The sequence below is a fragment of the Grus americana genome, chromosome 2 (genome assembly GCF_028858705.1).
Source record: "Grus americana isolate bGruAme1 chromosome 2, bGruAme1.mat, whole genome shotgun sequence".
Taxonomy (NCBI): Eukaryota; Metazoa; Chordata; class Aves; order Gruiformes; family Gruidae; genus Grus; species Grus americana.
The window spans coordinates 124,810,233-124,837,680 of NC_072853.1; the positions used below are offsets into that span (position 1 = coordinate 124,810,233).

The 27,448-nt window shown below is 39.6% G+C and overlaps 1 protein-coding gene across 10 annotated transcripts in view; it reads right to left on the bottom strand.

Annotated features, from left to right (window-relative positions):
- RBMS3 (RNA binding motif single stranded interacting protein 3) overlaps nucleotides 1–27,448 on the bottom strand; it is a 720,759-nt gene that overhangs the window by 66,592 nt on the left and 626,719 nt on the right. For all 10 annotated transcript variants that reach the window (XM_054815906.1, XM_054815907.1, XM_054815905.1 and 7 more), the window contains 4 exons: nucleotides 25,555–25,661; nucleotides 15,087–15,133; nucleotides 7,597–7,693; nucleotides 4,973–5,023 (listed from right to left, as the gene is read on the bottom strand). In XM_054815906.1, the coding sequence (XP_054671881.1) occupies nucleotides 4,973–5,023; nucleotides 7,597–7,693; nucleotides 15,087–15,133; nucleotides 25,555–25,661 (302 nt within the window). The remainder of the gene's footprint in view (nucleotides 1–4,972; nucleotides 5,024–7,596; nucleotides 7,694–15,086; nucleotides 15,134–25,554; nucleotides 25,662–27,448) is intronic.

A 27,448-nucleotide genomic window follows, 5' to 3' on the forward strand; every position in this document is an offset into this window, starting at 1 on the left:
AGTTCACGTTCAAAGGATCTCTTAAAAATACACAGCTAAAAGTTAAAAGACTAGCTGGAGATTCCAATTTCTAAGGATTATTTCCTGTTTACTTTTCATACCAGCTAGCAGAACTCTCACATTTCATCTTGGAGGCAGGACTCAGCTGTCTGCAGAGGACATACTTTGTTCCCTTACACTCACACAAGCAAAGGCAAGATGGACTCCCAGCTCTATTTGCTAAAAAGGTAGAGCAACAAGCGGGAGGTAGAGCAAGCCATCTCGGGAGAGGGACACTGAAGACAGCACAAGGAACTTCTTTGTTCGAGAGTGCAGGAATCAAAACACTGAAACTGCTGTGGTATTTTGGGTATTATCCAAAACAACAGAGTCACTAGTGAGAAAATGAGAACCGATATATTTCGGTTGGACAGTTTGTACTTTTTATGCTACATTCATGCACAACAATCAAAAGGCAAGAATCTGGAGTCCTTACTCAGACTTGCTTCTCACCAAAGTAGGGCTTTTAGACTGCTTATGAAATAAGAAACATTTTTGTTGTTGCTTTTAAAGGCAGACATTCACCCATGGCCAGAGGAAGGAAGACAGAAAAAAATAATAAGGGCGTTTGTTAAGACATTGACCTTTCTAAAAGGGCTGTAAGGGCTTGAGAAATGTTCAGAAGAGAAGTTCTCCCAAATGCACTTTATCATTACCAATAGTAGGTTTTTCCATATGCTGCTCTGTTTGCACCCTTCATGCTGCCACTGGTATACTCCTTCTGCAGCTATTATGCAGAAACTATTCCAGACTGACAAGAATATCTATCTGTGCCTACACAGTGATTATTTATGGCCACACGTTTTACTTGCAACTAAAAGAGGGTAAGTGTACAACCAATGTGCACATACAGGATTAGGGTAGGGCATTTCTGTTGGTTCACTAAAACAAAAAAAATTGCCTTTAGAGAGGATGTATTATTTGTAATAAAGATTTGAATCAAAAAAGTTTTATACAAATGTCATCGTTAATAAAAATGAAGATTATCTATATGTGAATTGACTTTAAACAACATGTTTTTCAAAGTTTTCCCTGAACCGTCAGACAGCCTTCGGGGACTACAGGAAAAACACACTAATATGGCAAATGTTATAAATCCCCAGAATAACTCTTATCCCATTTATGTTTTGATTCTGTCATCGCTATCCATCTACCCTTATCCTGAGGCAGTAATGAAATACAAGACTTGTTTCAAGTAGGGATGAGTGAGCGCTGTACTTTGAAAGCTATAGTTAACTAAACGGAGCCCAGACTGCCACCAGTGCATTAAATGTTATGCCAATATGAGTCCAACATCACACTGCCATAACTCTTCTGGAGCTTGTCTTCCATTACAGCTAGCGAGAGGGACCAGGGCATGTGGCAAAGTAACGAAACTGGTAAATGTGAGGCATTCTTACTCGGACACAGTGCACTCAATATGGTCAAAAAGTGGTGAAGGCTCCATTTACAAAGGGTACATTTTCAAATGTCTGAGTCACACATGATCCCAAAGGTACATTTTTCATCATGTTCACATGATTCAGGAATCCTGTTTTCCAAAACCCTGAAGGTTGTGCAAGCACAAAGATATGGGAGGTTTTCACATGTGACCCTTCTAAGCCAGCAGAAGAATATTTTTAATACTATTTATTGTGAAATAGCAATGCTACCTCAACCTATTTGGTATTAATTTTCCATGGGTTTTAGTCTAAGGCTAGAAAAAAAATCACTGATAAAACCCCCCAAAACCCTTTTAAAATTGTATTTGCAGTTGTTCATCGGCATCAACCTATTATGTCAAGGTTAAAAGTTACAGGGAAAATCGTGAGTAAATCATGATATACCTGCAGAGTCCTTGACTGCCCATCTGACTTTCTCCCATTAGGAAAACAATTTTCTGACTATTTCTATTCTCATAGAATGTCATTTTGGTTGTCATCTGCTTATAAGGAGATCACAAAAGTAAGACAGCAAACAAGGTAGGGGGATGGAAAGCAACATACGCAGATGTTTTCCAGTTAATATATATGTTATTGCTATCTGTTATGGTAAGAGGTTTATCTGGTTCTAGTTAAAAAGCTACGGAAGGAATTGGAGATACAATCTTTTTCTACAGTGGGGTTTTTTAAATCCACCAAGTCAACGGATACAGAACGCACACATCGGGAAAATGTGGCTGAAATCGATATATAAAGGGAAGTAAAGGAGCAACATCTCCGGCAGGCCAACCTACTGCAGGGGATATCACTGAAGAAAGTGTGTGGTATTTAAATGGGTGGGTGGCAAGTGGCAAAGGAGACGAGAGGGGCAGGCAGAGTGGAGGCAGGCAGACACAGGGTGGTAGCGCCGTGTGGCACAGCTCTTCCCTCCTGCCAGCAAGCGTGCCGGCCTGGGAGAAAACTGTCCACAGCATGCCGAATGAAAAACCTCCTTTGTCTCCTCTACAGCACGGTCCTGCCTACTTTTCTGTCATGAGGGACACTACGTGGTGTTAAATTATACATAAACATCAAGTAAGACTTTCTGTCGGAAATGAAAAGCTAATCATCCAGTAACATGATTTAGTGGATACTTATAATCAAAACAAAGAATTAACCACCAGCATTTGAGCAATTCAAACTGTGCTTTCGTAAGAGTTCATGTCTACTCACAAAGAATACTAGAAGCTTAACAAAATATTCTCCTTCCTGGGGCATGGGGAATGTAATATTTATCTGCACTGGCTTCCAGTGGGACATCACGTGCCACAATCAATCATCTCATAAAATATTATTAAGTAAAGCAGTGGCAATTTAGATAATAACATGGCAAACTAAGTTACAAGAAGAACCAAAAAGCTAACCAAATTAGAAAGTTCCCAGTTTCATCAGCTCACAGGGTTACCAAAACTCATGTCTTAAATTCTGCTAACTTTATCGTAATCTTTTCTTCAGTTTTTTTTTAAGCTGTGGAGGTGCCTAGAATAGAGTCTATAGTTAGGCATAAAACCACAGCAAACTTACAATGGACACAGATTCTTTATTTTCTTTCAAAACAGGCCATTAATTCTGATGCCTCTTGAGTCCTCTGTGTAGTAATTCTCTGACAACTTTTCAGACATTTCTAATAAAGAATTCATCTCTGAATGAAACCTGGGGAATGGTAGTTCTGCCTTTTTGCTTTTATACTTCTTCAGTACTAAATGCCTCATGTCCATTTATGTAAGAACATAATCTCGGGAAACACATGGGAAAAATCTTTCAGTGAAGAGACTGGCATGGTTACAGACAACACATGGAGGTAACCCACAACGGCAATGACACTGGAACTGAAACTGTACACCACTTATCCACTGTTCCTCTGCTTTTCCACCTACAAGCACACATCCTTTCACGGACACAATTCTCTGGCTGGCAATGAACATAAATTTAACTTAGCATATTGAGGGTGCCACTCACTATAAAAGTTATCTCTCTCTTCATAGCCCTTTACCAAGGGGCAAATACATCCAATTACCACACCAAAATATCTCTTCTAGTACTGCCAAAATAACATTTGCTGAACATTGTCAAATAAAACTCACACACACATATACACAGAAACTGGGACTGGTAAAATGCTTAGGTTTTCCTTTTAGAAAGGGAAACTTTCTGCAAGGATCAGAGATTCTTTGGCTTCCACAAGTCTCATAACTCATCATATACGCACATTTAAGATTTCTTGTGGTTTGCAATTAAATCCAAATATTAGAATACCGGACTGATTTTAACTGTGAGTTTGTTCAATGCAGCTCATCTCACTACAAGGAACACAGCAGTAGCTTTACTCCATTGAGATGGAAACTTCCACCAGGGTCTGGACAGAGGCGCAGCAATGCAGCAGTGGGAATTGGGCTTCCAGGACACAGTCAGTCCCACGCTATAGTCATTGCCTGGTGAGAGAAAACTGAAGAACTCGTCTCCAAAGAGTTGAGGGATGTGGAAGGGGAATTCAAACTGGGATGAGAATCCAGTGCTACTAAACTGGTATGTAGTGTAATTTTATCCACATTGTTGTATAGCTAACTCCCACCAGAGGTTACTCTATTATGAAGTCAAAATATTTGAACACAAATGTGAATAACAAACAATCCTAAACTATATACCTTCATTTTAATTTTGCCCTCCTCATATAAATCAATGTATTGATGCTTACATGGAGTACACATTTGAATTTTGATTAATGACCCCGTTAAGTGGATCCATACCTGAGAAACTGATCAAAGATAGGAAATGAAACTAAAGCATACATGGTGGGATTCAGCATCTTGTTTCCTTCTGATATATCACTAATATTTAGGCAAAGTGCATCAATACTCCTCTGTGAGGTAAACAAAAAATCACCTGCACTGCTTCTAATGAATGTTGGTAGAAGTGTAATGCAGCTTTAAGTAGTAGTTACAAATTGATGAAAGGTGACAATTTACTCAGGGAAAATAAAAAGAGTTGACTGGTCAAATCATAAAGCAGATTCAGATTTGGCAGAGACTCTGCAAGACAGCTGTGCTTTACCCTTTTCCAGTACTTGAAATGCATTACTGAAGCACTGAGGATCCTTTAAAGTATATACAACTACAAAGGACTTTTTGATGGATAAGCATATAAGGGAGGGGTAACATGTGTTGATCCTGGCAATTCAAAGCATGCAGGAATGCAGTTCTCTTGCAGTCCCTGAAGCAAAGCTTCAGAAGCAACACTTTAGAGCTTGTTATTCTCTTACAATCAATGCAATTAGACAATGTATCACCCATCCTCCCCTTTTCACTAAATCAAATGGTGCGCCTTAAAGAAGTAGAATCTTTACAGTGGAGGACTCTTGTCAAAGGGAGCAGCAAGGCTGCTCTTACATGACCTAGGGCTTGAATGTGGCTGAGAAGCAGAGCGAGGCTGCCGTGTAAACACTTTTAGCTGGATATAAGCAAGTATCCACTTACTGTTGGTTGCATAACATATGGCGGATGAGGCATCCATGAAGTACTCTGGACCTGCACATCAAATACTTCTAATTAGCACAGAAAAGTTTAAAACAGAACTCAAAGATTTACTTGAAAATATTCTATTACAACTACAGAGCTAATTTTGGCAAAAGACTTAAGTCATGTAACTCAACGCAAAATTCATTTATGCTTCAGAAAGTTCCTGACAAAGCAAAAAGTTTTCAAATTTCATTTGATAATGTTTTCTACCAAAGTCAGAAGTCTGAGTGATTGCACCACTTCTATGGTCCACAATGTTTTATCTCATAAAACAGTCTTCAATGTTCCATGTTGTCCTATTTTTTCATTTGTATTGTTTGCTTTCATCCATCAATATAATCATGAACATGTCATCCAACTGACAGTGCAGGAGATATAAAAAGTTCAAAGATCCCAGAATGATATATTCCATTTTCAGTAAGAACTGTAGATCTAATTCAGAGTTTTTGAAGCTTATTCTAATTGAAAGCTTCCATGGCAAAGCTGGCTTAAGATGTCCCTGCTCCCCAGGACCAGCTCTCACCTTGGGCATCGTGGAGTTTGTTCCCACCAGATCTCTATATGCCTCACCAAAATCTTTCTTTGTTATTCTGCCTTATGACTGATGTGTAATAGATTCCATGGATATACAAATTTTGCTAACAATTAAATGCATTACAGAGTTCTTGTGCATTTGTGGTGGCATCTCTGAGCCGTAAGTCCCTCTTGTGCTAAGCGTTAATGGTCCACATGCTATCATAACTCAGACTCAACCCCAAGAGCTGTGTATCCTGGTTTCCTTTTGCATCAGTCTGGGCACCACAACACACAGGAAGTATATAAAAACATAGCTGTGCCACAGCCATCCCATGGCACCTCACTAGCTGTCCCCGAGCTCACAGAGATTGGCACATGACATCTCAGACTGAGCACAAGCAGGGATCACTAGGAGAAAGCTACAAGGTCCCAATCCTCCAGATGCCCTGTGATTTTGTTCATGAAGAAAGTGGTGAGAATTAATTGCATAAATGCATGCCTCAACACTTGGAAGTTTACCAAAGTAGATTTTTTGTTGAAAAGCAGATTCAGTGAAACATCTTTAGAACCAAAACCAGTGCACATACATGCAAACACACCTCTACTACGAAATTTCCTACTGTGAATCCCCACTAGTTAAAATATATTAGAGCTGCCACAGTTTGCTGCTGTTCATTGCTCCCGCTCTTGCACCCTTGCAGTTCCTCCTTTGTGCCAGGGCAAATGTCTCAGGGCTTACACTGCAAACTATCTATGAAGAATGATAGAGGTAAAAAAAAAAAATAATTAAAAAAATCAATGTTTTTGGTGCAAATACATCAAACCATGAACTGATGCAATGGTTCAAGTCAGGATGGCAGAAGGGAGCAACTGTGAACTGTGGAGCAGTGATAGGAATAAGTGGCTGAATTCAGTGGCCTGACTAAGGAGGGAGGAGGTACAGCTCTCTCAAGCCAGCTTTGCTACTGAGAAAAGTGCATGTGAGCTGCAATTGTATGTCTGGCACTGACATTTCTTCAGTGTTGCCATTTACTGAAATTTACTGAATTTATTTCACCAAAACAACTTTTCTTTGGCAAGTGTTACATAGCCATCTAAAATTAAGTAACAAAGAAATGTCAGAGGAAATGACAAGAAGTATTTATCAAGTTTAAAACAATAGCATCAAGTTTAAAACAACAGTAAGCGTAAGTACAAACTCCCAGAATTACCTGTAAGCAGTAGCATACCATCTCAAAAAACCCAACTCACCAACCCAACCCTAACATTGAGAACAACAGTCCATGCAGCTTTGCAAGTTTGGGTAGTTTATCTCAGGTAGGACTCAGGATTGGAAGAGCACTGATGCTATAGGACAGAAATAACTGAAATGGGAAAATGTATAGCCAATGACCAGCTTCAGAGTGAAATGATATGTTTCCAGAGAATGGCTAATAATAAAACTATACAACCTAGTTTTGACTTCCACCTCAGAAAGCCAGAGCATGGCATTAATTTCCCAGTGGAGATCTGTGAGGGATATGTTGAAAAGAGAAATTCTGAATGACAAAACGTGTGTGAGACTAAAGAAAGATATGAGGACAGTTATCCTCAAGTAACTTGCTTTGTCAGGGATTATCGAGTAAAAATGAGGGCTTTTAAAGGATGCTGTTACTGGAGCAAATACAGCTGAGGTCAAAATACGATGCAGTCAACATAAATTATAAAAAAACGCATTTAAAAAAACTTTTGGCTAATGAAAGGGAGTCAAATGACAAAACATTTCAGTAAGAGTGACAAGCTTCTGCTGTTGTCAACTGGAAATGAAGCAAAATGCTGTTTACTAGAGAAGCTTATTGAAATAAGAAAAAATTACCGTGGCTTTCACTGCTGGTGTGAGGAATGCAGGAGACACTTCAAACCCTACACCAAATGATACCTGAATACTACTAGAAAGCCTTTTGTTTAAAGTGTGACTCAAGAGCGCAAGCACTCACACAATTTTCCGTGGTATACACTCTGCCTTCATCCACATCCAAAACATAATTAACTGGGAAACATAGTAGACAAGCGCAAATCTGACGTACCTGATATGTAGAGACAGGGGAAGCAGCAATGAATGGCGTGATTGATGTCTGTGGAATCATGCGGTTTGTTGGAATACTGTACGGTGAGGAATAAAATCTGCAAACAAAGAACAAAAGCGAGATTTTTTGAACCTTTCCACTGCTAGGCTCTGACTGACTAATTCACTGCCTCCCGGGCAAAGACAAAAAGAGTCTACACAGGTAATTATGTCCATCTACTTCCAAAACCACAATGAAGAAGATGTGATGGCTCCACTGAACAGATCTTGAAAATGGAAAGGAGGAGGAATATTTACACAAAGCACATTTTTTTCACTTCAACTAGCACAAATATAGAACTTCACGATACAAGAAGTAATTATCTGAAATGCAAAGACAGCTGATTTTCCAGAGTGCTAGCTAGTGAAAGGAAATTTCTTACGCGATATCGAAGACAATATTACTGATTTCATTTTTACATACGGTACTGTTTTCTTTTCAGATCTTAATGCTTCAGTGCTGAGAATAACACATTCCATATGCATGCCTGAATTATTTTATTAAGGGATGGCTACAAAAACTCTGGCTGAAATTTTCATATTCATCTAGGCAGAGAGCAAAAAACCCACCTTCTGGTGAAATGTATCACAAATTACGAGTCTAAATGCCCCAGGCAGCACTGAAAATCTCAGATTTAGTTGTTTTTATTTCCACTGTTACATGTTATGAACAAAAGTTGCACTATCTCTTGCTTGATGGCAATAAATGTTATATTCCTTCTCCTTCCCTGTGGGTTAATGATTATTGATAAAATTATCACTTGGAAAATATCACTGCTGGTGGATTGTGTAAGTACTTAATATGTGTGTGCTCATAAAGATTTTTGCATTTGCCCTTTTTTCGGTTTTAACTGTAAGCCAGAAAAATAAAATTGCTTAAAAAAAGAATGTTTGCGGTCTTATAGCTGTCAAAATGCTGATATTTTGGACTTTGAGAGAGAGAAACACTCCCGTGCAGTGTTCTCTTGTCTGATTTAAACCGCATGCAGATCCTTCTCATATAGCGTGCACCAATCTTACGAGTAACAGAAGATTTTGTACACACGCTCTCTCTGTAACAGTGGATTACACTCCCTGCCTTTTTATGTTTTTTTTTTTTTTTTCTCCCCATGCTGAGGCAATCAACAGTAGCTTTCCATGAGAGCCATGCAACAAAAAAATCATTACTGGTGTTTAAACAAGTGCTCTATTTCCTGATCGCCCTGGCATCCTGGATTTAGTACTAATCAGTCTAGTTCAGACTGGATGCATTCATTCTGGATGCAGGCTCAAATAACCACCAACTTCATCCAACCAATAGCCTCGGAAAAACAGGCTGCCGTCTTTGAAGGTTGGGTGGAAACATTTGAAGTTGGGAGGGGAGAGGGAGACAGAGAAGCAATCATTTGTTCTCTCTATTCCAAATAAGATTTTAAAATGCCAAAAGCAGCAGGTGGCGTCTGAGTGATTTTTTTGTTTAATAGAAATATATCGCTATTTTAGGAACACTTATCTGCCCTTACAATGCTTGCACAGAGACTATTTTAAAACTGTGCCTTTGCCCAATTTTATATATATATCCTATTGTGAGAACTTAGAGGCATTTATGTCCCACTACTTGTATCAAACATTAAGTTCATACAACATTGGAGGGGAAAGGATTTTTACAGTATTAGCTGGGTTCATCTACGGCGTTAGCACCAATGCACATGTTATCTAGGTCCTGGTACAGGGGTCTGCTCCCAGGTCAAGGTTAACTAGAAGTCACCTTGGCCATGCTGTTCCTAAGTGGATGAACTAAGATAAGAAATGCTCTGTGTGGCAAATAAAAACAGTCAATGGCAGACTGACAGAATTCACTCTACAGGTAAAATGTATAACAGAAATACATATAAACCTCTTGAACTGAAGGACAGTATAAAAACAAAAGTCTTGAGAAAACAAACACATTTTTGTTCATTCTGTTCTCATTCTGTCCATCAGCCTGGCATTGATGCTGCACTCCTACTCATAATGCGTATGAACTGCTCGGACAAAGAGGAGTGCAGGGGACAAACAACTTTCCATTTGGAAGTAATGCTGACTCTTTGGAATAAACTCTCCAATAAATCCCAGCGAATGCTACCAAATTTACAGAAAATGCGTGCTAAGCCAAGAACTTGACAGACAGCTAACCATTTCAGTTTCAGCTTAGAGATGCAGTTATCTGAATAGTACATAAGCTTGTCGAATATACACTCTGGTAATGTGAAAAATACAACCCTTCCAACACCCCTGCCAATACCATTTATCTGTCGCAGTTTCGAATGCTCTCCAATAAGCATCAAATAAAACATACTATCAGGACATTCAGCTATATTGTGAAAATGCATGCACCAGAGTGTCAAAGAAGAGAAAGGAAGGAAATCTGAGATAGCAAATGACAATGTGAGAAAATCCAGTTCATATATTTCAATTTTAATAATAATAAAGCAAATTTAACAATCTGAGTTGCTGTGACAGGTTGTAGGACAAACATTTTGCAATCAGGAATCCCTTACACACAGCGACAAAGGTTTGTTTTCCTGCCACAGCATCACTTGTGCCCAAAGGGATCTAAAAAAAGGATTTGGATATTGTCCGAGGAAATTCAACAGAGCAAGAACCCAACAAGTGTATTCTGAAGGCCTCTTTGCCACACGTGAAGTACAGTGGTATGGCGAGGATAGGGGCGTCCCCACTGGGGACACACTCAGGCAGAGCCCCCTCCAGATGCAGGATGCTCAACCTGCCACAGTGCTGGAGCCATGCACCGCCCTGGCAGGGTCCGCTCACAGAGAGGGTGCAACATGCTCTCATCCATGGGACACAGAGGCATCTCCCCAAATTCCCTTTACATACAAATAGGCTAATACCCTAACATATAATTGGCATAAGTGACTTGCTGGGGACCTAAAAAAAGACAGGAGTAGTAAAAACGCAAGAGTCGTCCGTTCTGGTGTAAACCCTACGGCACCCCAACAAGATCTGCAGCTGTTGACCTTGCCATTTTTGATCTTAGGCTTTTTTTTTTTCTTTAAGCTCAGGGAGAGATGACATGAAGTGGAAGATGCATGTTGTAGGTAAGTCCAAGGGAATAAAGGATTCTCAGTCGTCAGAATATGTACATCAGAAAGAGGAGTGGAAAGAGATATGAATTATACTAGCATTGACTCATTTTAGATATATTGTTCAATTACGCCCCCAAGTTTCATGGCATTAAAATGTACATTATCTTATACTGTACTTTGAGAGCTGCAGGCTTTGTGGTAGTTGACCTGAGAGTTCTCCAAAAGACTCAGCTGCATTTTCTTCAAATGCAGTTTGCAACCTTATATTGGCCCGTGCAGTTTTTTGCAGACGCGAGCCGGTGTCCCTGCTCCTCAGCTGCAATTGCAATGCTAGAAGCAAGAGTGTAGAAAGGCAGGTGGCAGGGACAAGGCAAAATGGACATTGCCCTTGTATTAAAAATAGACCTTTTCAGCATGCCTGGATTCTATAAACACAGGGAAAGCTCATCACTAGGAGGCAAAAAGATGTTCCTGGATGTTCATGAAGAGGGGTTTATAAAGGGTTCAAAAGAAAATGTTTTTAAGAGATGTTAAAAAGAACCACGTTCCCAGTACATTGTCAGGCACACACAGGCAATGCTATAGGAACAGTTTCTGTTGCTGAACAGACAAAGCACATACTCTCCTCCTCCATCAGCCCTCCCTCCGCATTTGGGGACTGCATTAAGTGTAGCGTCTGGTCGCTATTTCCCTGCCAAAAAAACGAAAAAAAATTTAAAAAAATCCATATGGTTCCCATCCTATGGGGGAATGTGCAAGCTTCCACACAGAATCTGCACAAGAGCAAGACCCTATTTGCACTGCAATAAACACCATTTGCTCATGCCTCGTGCCTGCAGGCAGTGCTGAAAAAGTTAGATTCATAAATAGTATCCTGGGGCTCACATAATGTAAGAGTATTACCAAGCGTTATCAAGGCAGCAATTTTCTCTTGCAATAAGCCACAGAGTCAGATGTTTGAGATGAAAAAGACCTATCTGAATATTGAGCCCATTGGCCAGCAAATGCGCAGTATAGTCCCCCAGATATCAGATATTAAACTGATACAGTACATCGCAATCTTAGTCAAATGGCCAGGAGGACTCAAGCCTCAGGAACATTTTAAATGAGCAACCTTACAGTGCAAGTACAAGAGCTCTATTTTGTTCTTTGCATGAGTGCATTAAACCACTAAAACAACATTAATACCACAAATTGAAAAATCAATAGCATATTACAACAGGCACACTACTCCCCAAAATAAAACCCGACTACCTTTGTAAACACAATTCAGAAAAGGCTGATTATAAAACAAAAAAGGCACAGAGAGATTGGCAGGGGAAAAGAGCTTATCTGCTGAAGTGTGTGGTTACGACGTCTCTGGTAATTCATACGGCAATGCTATGGCATACTACAGGCTGGATTCTCCACTCCATTATACCAGTTTTACGCTGATGTAACTCCATTGGATGCTTAAACAGAGTTACATGGGCATAAAAACAATATAATGAAATGGAGAATCAAGCTTTACAACGTAATAGACTCAGAAGAAAATTATCTATTCCTTTGTGGGGAAAAAATCTTAGCTATTTTTAGTGAAAGCCTCTCTCTCACTGTCTTCTGTTTTATTCCTGCTGTAGATTTTCAAGGCAAATATGCAGTTATACAGTAATAAAAGTGATAGTACTACACCACGAGCAATGAGAACCCACCTTTTCATCTGGACAACATACAACAGTCCAGATTCTTCCCTGAGGTTTGGTTATGCCCCAACTCAAAAGCTAATATAATCCACACCTCTTAAGGAATTGTAAATTTTAAATACCACCCCATGACACCTGCAGAGACATGTGTCTCTAATAGGCTTCCATCTTCCGTATAATCCTACGCGGACTTAGCAATTTATATGCATCAAAATGCATCTATCAGCTCTATAAAGGACCTTAAGAGATATCAGCATGTGCAGTCAATCTTTAAGTTTTACTGGTGATTGGGTACTGGTGGGCACTCAAAGGTCTGAGCAACTCGTGCTTATCACAGCACATAAAAAGTCCTGAGCTGTGTGCAGAGTCAACACCTGCTTAACCTGACTGCACCGAACAGGCCTGCTACAAGGAAGGAGTTTTTGTTTTACAGACCGTTGAGTAACATCGCTCCACGCAAACCTTAATGACTTGGTCCACCTTACTGCCAAAGTATTACGCAGCATAACGGGTATGGGCACACCATTGACACAAGGGGACTGCAAGCAGCAGCTTTGTGCTCACTTCCAGACTGTCCTCACTGTGAAGAAGAGCAATGTGTTTGCCTAACACCCCTTCACTGACAATTAAGTTAACCTGTCTGACTTCATAGTGTTTAAGAGCCTTTAAATGTCTTTCGCCATGGCCACACACCTGCTATGTTACCCGTATCTTGTGTCAGTGAGCAACAAATCACATTTGCACGTTTTACAAGCAAAGCATCCCAGACTTGGCTAAAATATGAGCTAGATTTTTATTGTACTTGCAAGTAAAGAGGCTTATGAAAAATAGTAAAAATATATAACTACAGGATATGTAGAGAGCATTAAGTGAATGTGTGGGGAGCTAAAAAGAAACTGTGTAACCAAAGGGTCCCGTTGATGCTCAGGTGACGACATCTTAAAGACGCAGCCAAAGGATGGAACAACTGTTGTGTAACTTTTGGTGGACAAATCGATTTTTCCACGTAGTAAGAGCTTCTCCTCATGATACTGCATGCAATCAAGATCTCACCATAAGAGCATTTTGAATGAGATAGGTTTGTCCTGATTAAATTGAAAATATTTTGACACTCTAGAAAGAAGAGATATGTCAAAGCAGTAATTAATTGTCACTCTTAGGGAGATATCCACTGCTGTAGTTTATTTCATGCTTTACAAATAAAAGAACATTTAAAAACCTGCAGAGTTGAAATTCTCCATTGGGTACTATTCCTTTTCCCAATGATCACTGACAGTGTGTTCAAACAACTGAGTGACCAAACCATCTGAGCAGCCTGAACACCTGAGCAGCATGGGTACTCTCTGATACAAATAATGTCTGATTCCGAGATAACTTTCATGATTTCAAAATAATTATTCGTGAAGTAAAATGACATCAATCTCAAAGGAACATGCAAATTACAGTTTCCAAAACATTCATGCAACTGACATGCAGGAATTCCTTTGAAATAAAAGCCAGTTGTCCAGATGAAACACTGGTGGATTATGAACTAGTGATGGTTTTATTTATAGCCCATAATGTGTTACCAACTGAAAAGTATGGTGATAGAGGAGAAAGATTCATTTGGGAGGTCAGAACAGGGAAACAGAATCAGAGGGTTCTGAAATCGCAACTATGCAAACCCCCTTTTATTTCTGAGTTGCTCTGGTTTGGCCACTTTCTCCACAGCATGGGATTATCACAAGCGCTACAAAGCTACTGTTTGTAAAGGGCAATTAAGCAAAATACACTATTATAATTGATTTTTTTTTAAAAACTACTGGGAATGTTAGTTTTTTCCTAAATGCTTCAACTAGCAGTGACATAACAAATATTTAACAAATAAACCCATTCTCATCTGTATGAATACATTCTCCCCTTCAGCTGGAGAACACAGACAGGGTTACCCACAGAATTTGATAATCATGTCAAACATCCCTCTGATCAAAGAGTGACTGTCGAAGAGTTCAGGGCCAAACCTAGCGCTTCTCTTCAAATTGTTGTTAACCTATCTGAAAGGATAGCTAGATTTCAAGGCTCTGTTTTTCTAGCTTATGAAATAATTGGAAATGTAATCATGCACGTAAATAATAAGACAACATAACTTCTCTCTGCTAAATTTGAAAAAAGTCACAATTCTTCGTGTTGGCAAACCATAGGTGAGAAATGAAAAAGAGTGCTGCTCAGAATTTTACCCCTAAATCCCATCTCCTTACACACTAATTTAAGGCTTTCTCCCTATTTGGCATTTCTATTCAGACAATGCCATGGAAGCCAGCCAGCCTGTAGAGAGAACCCCAGATGAAGTAACAGCTCTATTATCCAAAATACGCTGGAATCTTCAATGATTATTTTAACAAAAGCAAAGTCAGTAAAGGGAAACTTTACTGGTTTCCATTTCATGACAGAGAGAGATTAAAAAAACATCCACTAGCATTTGCCAAATGGAGATGGAAACTATTAGGAAAAACAACTTCCCATTCAAATGGATATTACAAACAAGAGGGCATAAAAACAAAAGGGAAACTAAAAGAAGAACTTGACAATATAGCATTACATGCTTCAGACAAAATATGACTGAGTGAATTTGCTTCTGAATAAGTTTCACCACAGAAAGAGAAAACAGAAGATGGCATTCAAAATAATTTTTAAAAAGGCATAAGAAAACATGCATTCCTTACCCATTCTGTATAGCAGCTGTTGGATCATAAGTCAAAGCCATGCCAGCCTGCACATAGTTAGGGAAGAAAAACAGATTTTTACTATTACTGCAGAAAAAAAGAAAAGAAAAAAAAAAGACGTTAAACATATTCTAAGCCAATATGAATAAAAACTGAATGCAACTTAGATGGAAATCTAAATTCTTCGGGGAAGCTCAGATGGTCCAAAGCAGCACGGACAGATTGGCTACCTCCCCTGCCTGAGAGATCCCTGAGAAAGATCTGTTCACTATGTTGGTTGTCATGTCTCCATAACATTTAGGGCAAATGGTGTTTTTGTTAATACCTCTACTGAGATCAATGCATTTACATCCAATTGCTCCCTATAACATGACAGGGCCAAATAGTGCTGTTGCCAGTGAGACAGGTAGTTGGTAAATATTCTAAAGCCAACTTCACGAGAGCTTCTCAGGAAGGAGTCTCTTCTTTCCTACAGAGGCCACACCATGCATGACCCCAGCCATCTACCATTTCCCTGGGGCTGTCACTGGTATTTATAATTAATTCATCACCAGGAGATGAGAAACAAAAAGTAGGGTGAAGCAGAAAAGACCAACCAAAAAAAAAAAAAGTGCTTGAGCTTTTAAACAAGGCTTTTAAAATACTTCAGAGGTCTGGACAGCAAAAGAATTTGTTAATGGGCCTTTCAACTGCCGTTCACCACCAAGCAGATGGTGACCTGTGCAAAAGGATTCGGCAGTGTCAAAACAGCATCCAGTTAACAACAGTCACCACCGCCACCATTAGCAGACATGTCCACAGGCGCTGTGGAAAAGCAGGGAGAGAGCAGAGCTAGAGACTGAATTTCCCGCCTCAGCTTATGTTCCAAGACAGCAGTCGGGGCCATACAGGGAGGACCAGCTTTTTCCCCAGCATCCACTTTAAGACAAGGGAAAGATAATCTCTCCTCCCACACACTGCATTTGCTTTGACTTTTTGTCTTCCTTATTATTTTTTTCCCTCTCTTCATGAACTACTTTCCAATGTAAGACACTACCAGGAGACAGGAAGACACCTCTCTTTGTGCAGGGCTAGGAGGAGGGAGCAGAGGAACCCCGTTACTCAAGGTGCTCCTCTCGCTTTGGGAGTAGCTGAAAAATGGCCATGGCACCCTCCCACCCCAACACACTGTATTTCTCTCTGCTTGTCATATAGAGTACATGCTCGCTGCCAGAGACAGGAGACAGAAGCATTCGCTTCAAGGACAGGTGTTTTACTAACTGTGCAGCAGGGTCCACGCTCCTGGTGGGAGCTTTAATGCCCCTGGACTCATCTACCAAAGTACTTTTGAATAATGGCATCTGCTCCCTTCCAGATGGCTGCTCAGACAGGTCAGGAAAGCATTCGGGCTTGGTTGGCTCCCGTGCAGGCAGGTGAGCAGCCAGGGTAAACGCTCTGGTGAGGAGTGGGCAGAGAGCAGGCAGCACTCCTGGAAGAGACAGGTTAGCCCAGCAGCTGCACACTGCTCTGAGAGGAGATGGTCCAAGTTTCCAGAGGCCAAAAATAATTTCTGATCTGAAATGGTAGGCTTCACACTACCTTATGTAGCCAAAACTTCATGTCATTATTAAATTTGAATATTTTTCTCATTATTCTTTTAAGCAGATGCTAGGGCAACTGGTTTGCTTATTGAAAATGCCATTGTTTTAATAAAATACGTACTATCTCCCAAGCAAAGGATAATTCAGGAAACTAAGAACAAGAACACAGGACTGTTTTTTAAAAAAGCATTCATTTCATAGTTTCTTTGACATAAGTAAGAATGAGGGTGCAGAAAGAATAAATTGCAGTAGCTCTTTCACTGGAGCCCTAACAATGCTCAAGTGTCCACGTGAGACCTGCAAACACATGTTTATGTCGCTTTTGGTTACTTGTCTCATGGATGTTTGAGCACATGGTTGTGCACAGACCCTCAGCTTGCCCTCCAAACCCATCACGCCCCAGACCTGCGCATGGGTGCATGCAGACAAAACACATATACTCCATTCTCTAGATATTAGCATCAAGTCCATTATGTATTATTGGTAGTAGGAATAAGGGACGCCATTGTGGGTCTGGCGAGTACAAAATGTGAAAGGCTGGACACTCATCTCCTTATCGATGCTCCATATCCATACTGCATGGTGACAGATTACAAGAATCTGTTCAAGTACTTCAGCAGTGACCACTATAAATATCACTATCACATTTGCCAGTAAACGAAAGTTTCACATTAGACCAATACGACACAGCGTGTGGCAATACGTGCATATGGTACACCACCTACAGTTTGCCCAGTAATATTGCTAATATCCCCCACTGCTGAATAGCCTTAAACAGCTGCTGGTTCAAATAGCTGCTAACAGAGGATTATTTACTTCTTTCTCATCAAGTTGCGTAATTCCTCCCTACAAAACTACACTGGCTGGAAGCCCAGGAGAGGCAACAGTTAGCCTGGACCAGTGAAAGATTTATGGTCTGAAGCATCCTCATTCATCAGGAATAAAAACTGATGAGCAATAACGACTTACTGGAAAATTGTCTGCACTTTCCTCCATAACACACAAACAGGAATTCCAAAAATACCAAATACAGAATATTAGGGTTGGCCTCAGACTTCCATGCGACAGAGGTCCAGCTTATTCTGTCAAAAACACAGAACTGAATATAGCTGTCACTGTGCTTAATATGGTATTAACTATGCCGAGGCACTGGCTGATGTTTCTATAGCAGTCCTCAGTTGTGCTGAAGAGTATTTTCTTGCAGGTCTTTTCATCCACCATTTTGCTCATGTTTCAGTGGAAGGACGGGGTCTTATTCCTTCTGCTGATAGTGACACTTCCTGATGAAATGCCACCTGAGCGAGTGGCACTGATGATGGAATGCTGCTTCAGGAAAATATTTGTCAGATAAATCTTCTATGAAGGAACGACTGAACCACAGAATTTTTATGTCTCTCAGCCAGATAATGGACACATAGCTAATGAATGAAAATTCTGCACCTCAACATTTCTATATGCAATCTCTTAAAGTAATTAATAAAAGGAGTATCTGCTATCAGTCCCATACATAATAATAAATAAAGATAATTCTCAATAATTACTTATTATATTCAGAATGTCACAAGTGACACGGAAATAAAACCAGCTCTTTTAAAATACTGATTTTGCAAAAAGACTATTTAAACCATACGTGTTTACTTATTGCTTATTTTTACCAAAGTGTCTGAACTTAGGACAAAGGAATGAAGATTTTTGCTGGTTTGTTGCTGAAGTTTTCTAATTATTGACATTGCTGAACAAAGAGATTCTAATAACAAGAGACTCAGTCTACTCAGTCTGTACCTTTCTTTAAATTTAAGCTCTTTCCTTCAATAAAGTGCAGGAAATATCAGAAAGCACTGGAAGGCAAGGGTTCCCCCAGGAAGTTTGAAGGGCTTTGTTCAACACTTTACTGTGAAAAATTTTCCATGGGCAAAGACAAGGTGTTCTGGTTCTGTTTTTTCCCTCTCTTTGTTATGATTTGAACATAAATGAGCACATTTGCCTCATTAAAGAGACTCTTAGACCATCACATTTGCATTGCTTATGTAAATTGGATTTGTAAATCTCTCAAAGAAATGATTAAGTTGTGGAGTGATTATTAAAAAAATGATCACATCTTCAATATCACGTGAAATAAGGGGGGTTTATTATTTCTCTTCCAAATCTCTCTGATCCGTCACAAGAACAACCTCTTTCAGCCCAGTATCTGTCTTCCAGCACACAGAAGTATCTATACATTTTAGGTTGCATGATATCCTCTTTGCTGCTGGGAAGTAGCTTCCACAAACAGCTTCACCAACATATCATTACCTACTCTCCGTGTATGCATCTTTCCCTCACTGTGTGCAAAAATTCACCGTAATACTGACCGACCTACTACAGACATGCCCCACGCCTCTTCCTCAGAGGTGAATCTTCCTCATATCTCCTTGAACCTGCCCTGGCCAGCCTGTGCCTAGTGCTGGAGCACCCCAGGATTTCATACTGTGCAGGAGGCCACAGTCCCACTGGAAAAAACTGGAGTTAGACCAGAAGATAAGCCTCTCTTCCCCATCTTCTCTGACTCATCCTGTCATCCTTTCACGCTGGAGGACTGCTGTCCCAAGGGAATGGGTGTGCTCTTGGCTACTACAGTGGAATCAATTGAAATTTCAACACTGAAATTCCTGCCCTTGTTTTGTTACCACCGCTAATATCTGCCAGGCATCACAGCACAAGGATCTCTTGTGCCCTGACAGCAGATACTCTGACTGAAACACTTTGAAGAAAGAAGAGAGAGAAGGGGAAAGGAACCAACCACCCAAATGAGATTCGTTTAAAATACTGATTTAACAAAATAAGCTCAGTCAGCAGTAAAGTTAACTTGGCAGAGTTCCTTCCTTTGATTATTTAAACAGTTCTGTCAGAAATATTCCACATTATTAGAAAGATTTCTGAATTTAATTCTGAATAAAAAACCACCTTTACTTTTTAGAGAAGAAGAAATCTAAAATGAAAATGTGACACCTCTTAAATATATAGATGCATATGAAAGAAGCGGAGCATTTCCCAGTGATGTGTGCTCCTTAAGCAGCTGCAAGTTCTGAGAAGAAAGTAGTTGTGGAGAGAAAAATATATAATATTGAGGTCAAACCTGGGAAGTGATTCATGAACCTCAGAAGGTCAGAGGTTGTGCTGATAAAGACAATGACAAGTTCAGATACCCAAATGAATGACAAGAAACCCTTTTTGTGCTACAGCACTGGACTGGAAGCCTGATCTACACAGCTTCTGTTCTCAGGGTTGAGTTGCTTTGTTTCCACTTCAATTTATCTGATGAGTTAAATGATAAGTGCTGAAGTCTACAAAAGTTAAAAAGAAAATAACATCCTCCTCATAGGGACATATATAATACAATATAATTATTCTGTTTCCACAGCCAACTCATATGTTTAACCTTGCCATCTTCAGGTCTACAAACCATCTGCTTTTGGGGATCTGGCACACCCGTTTTGCCATCACTCTGATCCAGTGTTAAATCAGCTGTGGATTACAGTCACATCTGCATGCTAGATGTGTGTGTTACAGTGAGCTGGGAAGACTTCCAGGGATGGCTCGCAGCACTACTGAAAGTGACAGCCCACCAAGTATCTGTCGGGGATACAGCAGAGTGCAGAAAAAGATACGTCCTTTTCCGCTGTCTCCAACATCTGTTTATTCTGTGTAAGAAAACACTGTCGTAGCAGCAGAATTTTGGTGGAACACACAACTGCAAGAAAATCTCTGGGGCAAGTGGCATGACATTTTTCACTGCAGAAGGAAATCCAAAGCCAAAATGAAAAGTAAGAAAACTAATCTGAGAGAGCAGGTACAGTCCTGATTCTACTTTAACCAAACCATGGCCCTTATTATGAGTAAAACCAGTCCCTTTTAAAATCCTGATTTCAGGGATAGTTATTTCTTATAGGTCATTAATTTAAAATATTTCTATGAGCTTTATAAGCTCAAAATCCAACCACTTAAACTGGTCTTTGGTATTTGTGCAACTTAGGTACCTTTTCAAAACGTTGCCCACAATGACAGCATCTTGTGTCATCAAGAACTTTTAACTCATTGCTCTGCATCTTTTCACTTATTTGCCAGTTACCTTTTGCCCTTCTACTTTCTCCCTCTGTGTAGGCTTCTCTTCAGGTTCAATTCCTCTCTTTGCTAAACTAAGCTTTTGCTGAAAATAAGCATGCAAAATACTGACCAATGTCTAACTTACACACACTAAAATATATAGTAAATGTCTTTGTGCATGGCTGGCATATGAGGGTACTACCGCGTATCTGGACAGGCCTGGAAAGTGTCTCCCAGTGACAATAAAAAAATATTTGACTAGGTATAAAATATATCAGCTCTAGACACTGAGGATTATGGAGCACAACTAAGCAGTACTTATCTCCTTGGAAGCATAAGAAGAAATCTATGTCTGAGTTATAAATGGGCCTGGCACAGATCTACTAATCATTTCTAAATGCCTGCTGCTGGTAAAGAAGGGACAACTGGCACCAGGATCAACTGCTTCAGCCCTTCACTGGTACTGATTTTACAAAAAAATTGGGAAGTCTCTCAAATCACCTATTGTATGTTTTTATTACTGTTTGCATTAGACAAAATTGTAATGAGTAGCAGATAAAAAGAGAAACTGTTAACAAAAACAACATTCCCAAACTACTAGGTCATCTTATTTTTTAAAGAAAGAATTAAAACCACGTTTAATTCTTTAGACATTTCACCAACTGATCTTAAAAGAAAACAAAGGAGAAAGGGGGAAAGGAGGAAGAGAGGCAAGGGGAGGAAATGAAGGTTAAACTCTTGGCTACGAGAAAAAAAGAAGTAACCCAGATTACAGAAGCAAGAAAGCAATCAGTAGAAGAATTATTGGTGGCAATTATTAAATATCACTATAGATATCAGACCAAATTCAATGACAAGGGGGTCGCATTCAATGGTGCATGACACTGTTGTCATATATGCACCAATACTGTAATGGTGATATTCTTTTGCAAGAAAGACAACACAAGTATTATAATGGTCTAAATTTTACAGAACCTTGCAAATGAAGTATCAAAGGTTTCAAAATATTGTGATTGTAAAAACTACTTAATCACTTTGGGCTGACCAGATATAGAAAGGCTACCATTTCTAGAACTGTTCTTTCTAGAGGAATGTAAACAATAATAAACTTTGGGCAGATGTAAAGCATTTAATTTGTTTTCAGTTTATGTGAGATTTCTCCCTTTCTACCAGATAAATTTCAAATAAACCCTCTCTTAAATACACATATCAAATGATTTTATTTGTGAAAAACCAAAGCAAAGTTTCAGTAAATCTGCAATAAAAGATTATGTTGTAAAATTTAAGTTGCAGTTTTTAAACCAATCTGATATCAATTTGTAACTACTCCAGATGCATCTTCAGCTAATGAACTTTTTTTTGGAGAAATGTCACCCACTTCTAGACTTGTCAATTGCAATTTAGAGGTAAATTAAATATTTTACAGACAGAATTTGAATATGATTACACTCTATCACCATCTCAACATGATCTTGTAAGGCAAAGTTTCAAAACAGAGTGATGAATTAAACCGGTGTGACTCAGAAAAAACTACCCAGAAATAAAAATAACTTGTAACTTAGTTATTAGTCAGAATTTCACTGCAAATATTTCTAAAATTTGCAGGTTTCACTGTACATTTATTGCACCTGTATGTTAGGTGCATACTTTGACAGCCTTTTACAAAACCATCAGTAATCTAAGCTCTCGGCTCCTTAGTCCAGAACTGGTCAGCCATCACAAATCCTCAGTCAAATGCCTCAGTAAATCTGCTGAGTATTTCCTGAGGCTTCAAACAAGAATGGAAGGGTAAGGACTAGAAAGTGCTATTCAAGGTCAGGCATTCTTCCCTGGTTACAACTGGTCAAGTAACCAAGTACCAACCCCCCCGCCCCCGAAAAACCCTAAAGAAATTCAGTGTATTCCTAAAGACTTGACTTTAAAAGGTAAGCCAATCTAACAGCTGACTTAAGTATTTCTATATGGTTATGAAGCAATCTACAAAAATGTATGATAGGAGTAAGATTTTCTATTACATTCTGCAGCATGGCCTGAAAACTTTACCAAAAAAAGTAATTCTCTCTTATAAAATTCCACAGAAGCTCTCCCTAAAAGAGAGCAAAACCTCTGAGAACAGGACGGCCAGAGAGGTAAAACCTGCTCCTGCCTGCTAAATCTCTTGCCATTTTCCCCCTAGAGCCGAGCATTGGGCACAGCTGCCTGTGTCTGCTTTGCACACTCAAACCTGAGGCCAGTGAGAGAACTGTTAGTGCCATTTCTTTGGGGTCTGCCCTTCCAAGCAATGATCCTCACGCATGCTCAGTGTTCAGGCTGGTTAAACCTCGGAAGTTTTAGAAACGCTCTTCACGTAAGTATTCAAGAATTCAAAGGCTTATCTGAACAACAGCCAACTACATCTTGGTCTAGATACCACAGGATTTGGCCAGGGTGGAAATACTGAGGGAGTAATCTCTTGGACGCTATTTCAATGCTTTTCTTTGGGGAAGAAACCAAGAAAAAGCAGAGGTGCAGGGAATATTTCCAGATCCCATTTGTAATCAGAACTATGATACTTGTCATATATCAATTATTTCTCACTACACGCTGCCTGTTCTTTTTAGCAGAAATTAAAGTTGACAGGAATAATTGTAGGAAGGTTACCAGAGTGCTGCTACACAGAGAACAATTAAATGGTACATCATGCTTAGAGTAAGATTGTTAAAGGACAAAGAGTTAGAAAAACCCTATTGCATATAAAGTATAAGAGTAATTACACAGAAGAATTTTACATTCGAAATAAGAATATCAATGATGGTAGGGAAGAAACCCAATAAATGAGTGACCCTAAAAGAGAATATGCATTCTTGCCTTCGATGCTATGCTTTGAATAGTAAATATCCAATGTTCAGCAAGGTAGTAATCAGAGAAAATGTAAGAAAATGTAAGAAAATCTAAGAAAACAGAGCACATGCCTAGCCTGAAATATTTCTGAGTTTGTATCTTTACAATCTTTCCACATTTGTAGATTATACCATGACAACAGCTCTGTAGTTGACTGTGAACAACAATAAGGAATGATGTCTCCCAGCACTGAAAACCAGTTTTTAAATGTTGACATTATAAACACACCAACCACACCATGCCTTTATGTCACAGGGATATCGCTGTGCTTAGTATGAGCCACTCTACTAGCAGCAAATGAACTACATACGATGTAATAAGCTTATGCCCTGAGGCCATAGGCATAATGGAGGCTTGTTGGCTTTAACTTTATATTCTCTTGTTTATTGATTTGAACTGAAGGAAGTATAGAACAGTGGAGATAATAGCTATGATGGCATTTACTATTCAAACAGGGATTTATAGGTCTTTAAAATATGGATTCTTGACCTTATTGAGGGTTTATTATTGTCTCCTATATATAGACCTTTGTTTTTCAAGCTTTGTATACGATGACCTGAGTACTTCTTGGGCACTTGTTCCTAAGTAGATCCTTAACATGACAAACCATAATGGCTCCTAAGAAGATGTCTCCATTTTTTGAGACATACGACATAAGAGACTGCAATGAACCTTTGGAGACTTCTGCAATCTCTTGTAGCAAATGTGGCTGCCACACTGGTACTTTCAGCCTGCAAAGCTAAAAATATTTTGGAGCATTGCTGTTGGAACAGTGTACAATAACCACCTTGCTGGAGGGAGAAATTTCTATGCTTTCAAGAGGCTTTCTGTTTGTTTTAGGAGCTCACCAATCATGCTAGACTATATATGTCATAAGCTAACGGTCCAAAAAGTATCAGCTAGCAAAATCAAATAGTTACAAAAAAGCAGAAACCTTCTAGAAATATGTAACTTAGAAATACTGAATAGTTTTCTTGTTTATTTGCTTTGTAAAATTGAAGTAAACATCGCAGCTCCTCCCCCCAAAAAACCAAGGGAAAAAACCCCCCAATTTGTGTTCTAGTGGGTCACAATTGAGCAACATACTTTTTTTCCCTTGAAGTCTCAATCATAAACAAAAAGAATAGGTGTTTAGGATGGAAATACTTGCAAGTCCTTCAGCCTTCACAGCTATAATCATGAAGTACTATGACCAGATCTACCTCATTTATTCAAGTGGATTTGTCCTATAAAAACATTCAAGAGGAGTAAACAAACTCTTGAAGAGTCAAATAAATTCCTTTCTTATTTCACCCACATTTGGAGTCACTTCATGTACAAGTACACAGAAAGGAAACTCCAGTAACAGACTATTTGTACCAAAAGCAGAAAGCAACCGTTACAATACTTTTTTTTTTTTTCCTCCATTTTGTACACATGATGGAGCCGAGGCTACTATGAACTGTTTTGACTTGGACAGAATGTAGAGCCCAGCTCGGACAAGCTTTTGGGAAACTCTTACTTGGATGTGCAAGTACATCTTTCCCTTTTCTAACAGCCCACCTATTGCCTGATGATATTTTATCACCAGGAACGATATAGAAGAAATAACATTGCTCAGTTGCTTAAGTGTAAATTGATTTGGGGTTTATAAAATATGCCAGTAAGAGAATATTGGGCTCGGGTCCAGCTGCAGACAGAGCACTCGTGGTGGGACAAGGCTGCGCACAATTCCACACCAAGCTCTGAAATTCTCTTTTCCTGTAACTTTACACTCTGCACATTATCATAAGCCTCCCTCTCCCCCTTGCTTATATACCTTTTTCTGTGTGAAACTATTGTTTTTGTGTGCTATCTGACTTCTTCACAGCCCTGAAAGGTAGACCCCCAGGTCTGCAGCTGACTTCTGCCAAACCCCGGGAAAATAATTGCCGAGCAGCACTTACCTCTCCTTCTCTGGGCCACGGCCTTCCATTCTGTGTGTATTTGCTTTGATTCTGGCGCTTCTTTTGCCCTCCATCAGCAAATTTGCACAGCAAAGGCTCAGTGGGGGCTGTGAAGACAAGAAACCCAGTCTATATTAGCATCCCCCCCAAAGAAAGTGATTATACCAGCAACAGTAGTGCTTTGTAATACTGATCTTTTGAAGTAAAATCTTGCCTTCTGCAGATATTTTTGCCTCTTTTAGCCTTGACTCCACTGGCAGCTGTTCTTACTAACTAAGCTTCAAAAAATACATACTGGCAGCCCTTAAAAGAATTTAGCAAATATTGTTGAAAAAATAATCAGCCTACGCAGAATGTTAAGTTACTGTAGTGGAATAGTAGAGTCAGGCATTAGTTCCAGCTAAGTTAGACACGTATTCATGACCAGCATTAGTGCAAGGATAAACACTGCTTTACTAAAGCAGCTTTCTAGTTTTATTGTAAAAACTTTGCAAGAATCTGTTTAAGGAATAAGCGCTCTCACTATTTTTGTGTTTCTCGGCACCCAATCCTTTAAAAATCTGAATAAACAGAATAAAATAGAGACTTTTGCCAAGCACAGTCCAATTAGCTTTCTTTTCCTCTTAACTCCTCTTTTAAGCAAGTTGGCAGCTGAGAAAAACCCTTTCCTCTCCAACTGGGATCTGGTGTGTGCGAACACAATAGTCGGGGGGCCGGAGCCCCGGGAAGAATGGACATTCACAGAGCTGCACACCCCAAAAGGCAGCTCACAATAGGGCCCCCTAGTGAAGAAACTACCACACATCAAATGGGTACAACAGGAAGGAAACTCAGTGTCTTGGGATCATTTCCCATCTACCCAGCTTTTAACAGCCTCCTAAAATATTTTTCAGCCAAAACTGTAATTAGCTTGCTGGTGGGAGCTTGCCTTTGCTTCCTTCTTCTTAAAAGAGGGGCCAAATTCTACCCACTTCATTAGGTGTATGTCAAGCCTGTCCTCTAGTGCCTATGTCAACAGATAAGTAAACCAGTATCGGCTTGGCTGAAAGAAATCTAAAAATGATGTGTCACATCTGAATCTTTTCAGGAATTTTTGGGTTCCCAGGCATGACAAGTAGAGGCTGTAATTAATTAACCGGGGTTTTTGATGGAAAAAGGCAAAACTCCTGGTTTTTTTTTCTCCCCATTTCCTGTTTCTGGGACGCTAGAAATGTTGAAAGTGCAGGGACATAAAGAAAATGTTGCGGTAGAGGGGCTAGTCAAGTTGCTGAGTTATTTGTAATAAAAAATATGATTTGGTTAAAGGACAAGATAAGTTCATACAATATTAAACCAAGCTCACCTCCCCCAGCCTCTTAGTTAGAGCCAGCTCAAAATGGGTCAGAAAGTGTAGATTAAAACTGCGACCACTTCAAAACTGCAACCAAGGAGCAACACACGTAGAGAATCTCACATCAAAAACACAATTTCTCATTGGGACAGCATCACTTTGGCTACTTCTGAAGCTTTAACAGCTTTGTTTTTTCATTACCATTTTAGCAGGCTAGTAATTTCCAAGGTCACTAGAAACTGAACTGCAGGGAACAATCCATTATTGGCAGAAAGCTTGACTGTGTGACCCCAGAGGTCCTTACCCACCTCTGACTTCGATTATTGTATCAGATTTTGGTAGAAGCAATGCTCAGCCAACCACTTTAAATTTAAAATAATGAAGGTTTAAAAGCATCCAGGTGGCTATGGAGATTCTTTCTGCAGATGGAGAGATTTTACAGGGCTGATTGCCCTGCACTTTCACCAGTTTTACTCCACAGCACGATGCTGCATGATTTCAGAGTGGTTACTTACAATTCACTTTGATGTGACTGTGAGGGAGGAGCAGGTGCTAAGCCAGCAT